Raw genomic sequence first — 2,149 nt, 5'->3', positions numbered from 1 at the left:
CGCAGCCAGTTCAGCCTGTGCCGCGCTCCCATGAGGACGTGGGTGCTCGGGCATTGCTGAGCCATGGGCAGTTGGGAGCAGCATCCGTTGTGCCTGCAGGAAGGTGGTCGCTGCTGTCACCGCCTCTGCCGCGGTGCCAGTTTTCAGGCAGTTGTGCCCAGTCCGGGTTTGTGCACTGCCCCAGCGGTCACTGGTCTCTGTTCCTCCCTCAGGGATAGACTGGAACGGCTTCCAGGGTGTCAGAGTGATTGCGGTGCCCGGGAGCCAGGCGTATGCCAGGAACCACGGGGTTTACCTCACTGATGAACAGGTCGGTAGCAGCTCCCCCTTCAAGGGACATCCCTTGGGTGCTGAGGTCCCAGCCCTGGCTGCTTGGTGTGGGGCTCCCCAAACACCTCATCAGGGTGGTCTCACTCCCAGGGGCTGGTGCGTGACATCATCTACAAAGGCACAGAGGCACAGATCCAGCAGTGTGCAGGGCCTGATGGCACCGTCCCGCTGGTACAGCACAACTCGGGCGTCACTGGCCCTGCCAGCCCTGTCCCTTGTGTCACCACAGCTGTGACCTCATCTTGGTGTGGGGCTCCCCAAACACCTCATCAGGGTGGTCTCACTCCCAGGGGCTGGTGCGTGACATCATCTACAAAGGCACAGAGGCACAGATCCAGCAGTGTGCAGGGCCTGATGGCACCGTCCCGCTGGTACAGCACAACTCGGGCGTCACTGGCCCTGCCAGCCCTGTCCCTTGTGTCACCACAGCTGTGACCTCATCCCTGCTGTGCCCTGGCAGGTCTGTGGGGTGGTTTTCTTCTCCTCGGATGCTGCCGAGCAGCTTCTGGCCACCCATGTCATCCCTCCTCTGGACGCCTGCACCTACCTGGGGCTGGACTCGGGGGCACCACCCATCCAGGTGACAGCCCCTTTGTGGGGGACGGGACCCCTCACCCCATGGGTGCTGCTGCTGGGCATCTCTAGGCCCTGATTTGGGTAAGAGAGATGGTGGGAGGGAAGCACCCAGCAGCAGGGTGGGGGGGTCAGGGTGGCTGCACCCAACAGGTCCCTTCTCTCCTCAGCTCTCCCTCTTCTTCGACATTGTGCTGTGCATGGCAGGGGGGGTGACAGAGGAGGATTTTGTGAAGGGTGGTGGTGACAGCAGCGTGAGGAACGCCCGCTCCGTGCTGTGGGCAGCTCTCCACGCTTTCCCTCTTAGCATGGGTGAGTGGTGCTGCGGTGGGTGCACGCGACATGACCCATCCCTGAGCCCCCTTACCCTGCATGGGGTGCTCAGGGCCGGGTACCTGGCTGTTTCTCCCCAGAACTGCAGGTCCCCAGGTCTTCTCTCCCCATCCCTTCACCTGGGGATGCCCAGCCTGGCTGCCCTTGGCTCGTGCTGGTGTCAGGCACACCCACGTTTGCCATCGGTGTGCTGACAGCTCTCCTGCTCCCCCACAGCCTGCATCCCCAATGCGTCCTACGACTACCTGAGTGCCTCTGCGAGCGAGCACATCCGCAGCCTGACGCTGCTACCCAGCTCTGCCAGCCACCTCTGCTTCTGCAGAACCGCCCATTCCCACGTGGACGTACGTCCTTCCGTCCCAGCCTCGCTCGTTTTCGGGTGTTGCTCTGGGCTGTGTGGCCAGACCCCGGTCACACACACCTCTGTGCTCCCGGCAGCAACCCTGTCTCCTGGAGGACGGCTCTTCGGTCACCAACTGCCTGCTGGAAGGAGCTGTGAGGCTGGCAGCTGGCAGTGTCATCCAGCACTGTCACCTCCAGGTATGTGGCTGGGGGTGAGGTGACCTTGAGTTCTCAGTGCCCTGAATGGGAGGCAGGGTGAGGTGGCCCTGGCTGGGTTGGGGGACTCACAGCTGTGAGATTTGGGGTGTCCTTCCCTTTCCTGTCTGCCTCTTGAGTGGTGCTGGGGACCCTGGTGGCTGTCACTCTCCCTAGGAAGGGGAGGAGGCTGCCACCGCTGGGCTGTCCCTCCCTGGGGACCAGGGCAGACTCTCTCCTTGAGGGCTCTTTCATGGCTGTGAGCTCTGGAGGCTGTTGCTTGGCCTGAATTTCTGCAGTCCATGTCCCTGCAGCCCTGTGACAAAGCAAAGTGTGTCCCTCTGGCACCTGGCTCCTGCTGGACCCAGCTTGTCTC

The 2,149-nt window shown here is 62.8% G+C and overlaps 1 protein-coding gene across 1 annotated transcript in view; it reads left to right on the top strand.

Annotated features, from left to right (window-relative positions):
- The window catches only part of FCSK (fucose kinase), a gene marked incomplete at both ends in the record, with an annotated part of 3,264 nt that overhangs the window by 468 nt on the left and 647 nt on the right, over positions 1–2,149 (top strand). Inside the window, 6 exons of the mRNA XM_029085808.1 lie at positions 162–310; positions 421–501; positions 791–910; positions 1,074–1,215; positions 1,453–1,580; positions 1,675–1,776. Of these exons, the coding sequence (XP_028941641.1) occupies positions 162–310; positions 421–501; positions 791–910; positions 1,074–1,215; positions 1,453–1,580; positions 1,675–1,776 (722 nt within the window). The remainder of the gene's footprint in view (positions 1–161; positions 311–420; positions 502–790; positions 911–1,073; positions 1,216–1,452; positions 1,581–1,674; positions 1,777–2,149) is intronic.

Source organism: Antrostomus carolinensis, unplaced genomic scaffold (genome assembly GCF_000700745.2).
Source record: "Antrostomus carolinensis isolate BGI_N321 unplaced genomic scaffold, ASM70074v2 scaffold27287, whole genome shotgun sequence".
Classification (NCBI taxonomy): domain Eukaryota; kingdom Metazoa; phylum Chordata; class Aves; order Caprimulgiformes; family Caprimulgidae; genus Antrostomus; species Antrostomus carolinensis.
This window is presented reverse-complemented; position numbering and strand designations above follow the sequence as displayed.